Below are 1394 nucleotides of genomic sequence, written 5' to 3'. Positions count from 1 at the left end.
ATGATACCACTCTCTACTCCTGTGGATGTTTTAAAGCTGCATAATCACAGTTAACATAAAAAAGTGTAGTAATACACAGTTACAAAAAAAAAAAAGAGTAATAGCTTGCGCGTATGGGCATAATCCCTTTGTTTGACTTTTTTGTTCCTTGAAAGTCAACTGTTAATAACCGAAAGTCTGGTTGTTCAGTCTGACGATGACCCATGTCTTATGTCCATGATAATGGCCCATGTTTCTTATATATGTACTACCTACGAGATACAAACTCTACTAGGTTGACAGAGGAAAAATATAGAGAGAAAAGATACAAATAAGTGAATTTAGTCACATAACAGCATTAATAAATAATGTAAACATAGGCAACAATAAAATAGTGGTATCATGAATGAAGACCAGCCATGACTCAGTCTGTCTGATCAATACAGATGGCAGAGTGGAGGCTGCTTACCACATTAAGCACAATGTGATGGAGGCAGTCTACACCCAAGATTTTGTTCTCAGTTTGATAGTCATCTGAGATGAGCAATGATGGGGGAATTATCCTTTCTAGATGTTGATTCAGCCAAGGTCGAGTGACCTGCTGCAGAGTCCATGAGAAAACATGTTTGGTGGCAGGGTTATTCTTCCAGGATTCCCTAAATGGAAATATCAGACCACATTAAATAAAGTGACGTGACATTAACCAGCAAAGAAAATTACCCAATTCAAGAGAGTATTTTCTTGTCCTTGAGAAAACTACAACCCACATAAAGTAACTGTTAATATTATATGTTTTAAGAGCTAGCTCATAATAACTCATAGAATTTACACTAAATGCATATAACAAGCACCCAGGGCTCTAGGTCTAAAGCTTATCCAATGAGAGCCATTTATAACCATAACTATGTAAAAAACCTGTGGTGATGGTGGTTACAATGAAGATGTGTTGAGAAGGGAGAAAGGAATAAAAGAAATGTCATATTATTAATTATTATTATTATTATTCTGAGGGAGCAAATGAATATTTAACAATTTACAGCTTATAAAGTGAATTTACACACATTACTCAACTAATCTTCAAAATAACTATGTAATAGGTAATATTACCTTTATATTACAAATAATGAAACAGATTCAAAGAGCTTGTGTGATTTGGTCCTACTAAGAAGTGATAAAAAGCAGCACCATCTGCCTCAAAACTAAGCCTTTTAACTCCACGTTCTTGGTCAAATAACAGTTATGTACACATTTTTTTTCTCATTACCACAGTGTTACAGAACCCTTGCAGGACATTTGGTACTATCCAAAACATGGATAGAAACAACTGGTTCATGCCAAAAGTCTTTGAAATTTAGTCCTGTCCAAAATATCCGTGAGCATATTTGATCCATGCCAAACAGTCCTTGACATTTGGT

General features: G+C 35.1%; 1 protein-coding gene across 1 annotated transcript in view; it reads right to left on the bottom strand.

The window, feature by feature from the left end:
• The window catches only part of LOC105310262 (TELO2-interacting protein 2-like), a gene marked incomplete at its 5' end in the record, with an annotated part of 6492 nt that extends 5834 nt beyond the window's left edge, over positions 1 to 658 (bottom strand). Inside the window, one exon of the mRNA XM_011386455.2 lies at positions 449 to 658. Coding sequence (XP_011384757.2) covers positions 449 to 658 — 210 coding nt within the window. The remainder of the gene's footprint in view (positions 1 to 448) is intronic.
• Between the last annotated feature and the right edge of the window lie 736 nt (positions 659 to 1394).

This window comes from Pteropus vampyrus, unplaced genomic scaffold (genome assembly GCF_000151845.1).
Source record: "Pteropus vampyrus isolate Shadow unplaced genomic scaffold, Pvam_2.0 Scaffold1688, whole genome shotgun sequence".
NCBI classification, from domain to species: Eukaryota; Metazoa; Chordata; class Mammalia; order Chiroptera; family Pteropodidae; genus Pteropus; species Pteropus vampyrus.
This window is presented reverse-complemented; position numbering and strand designations above follow the sequence as displayed.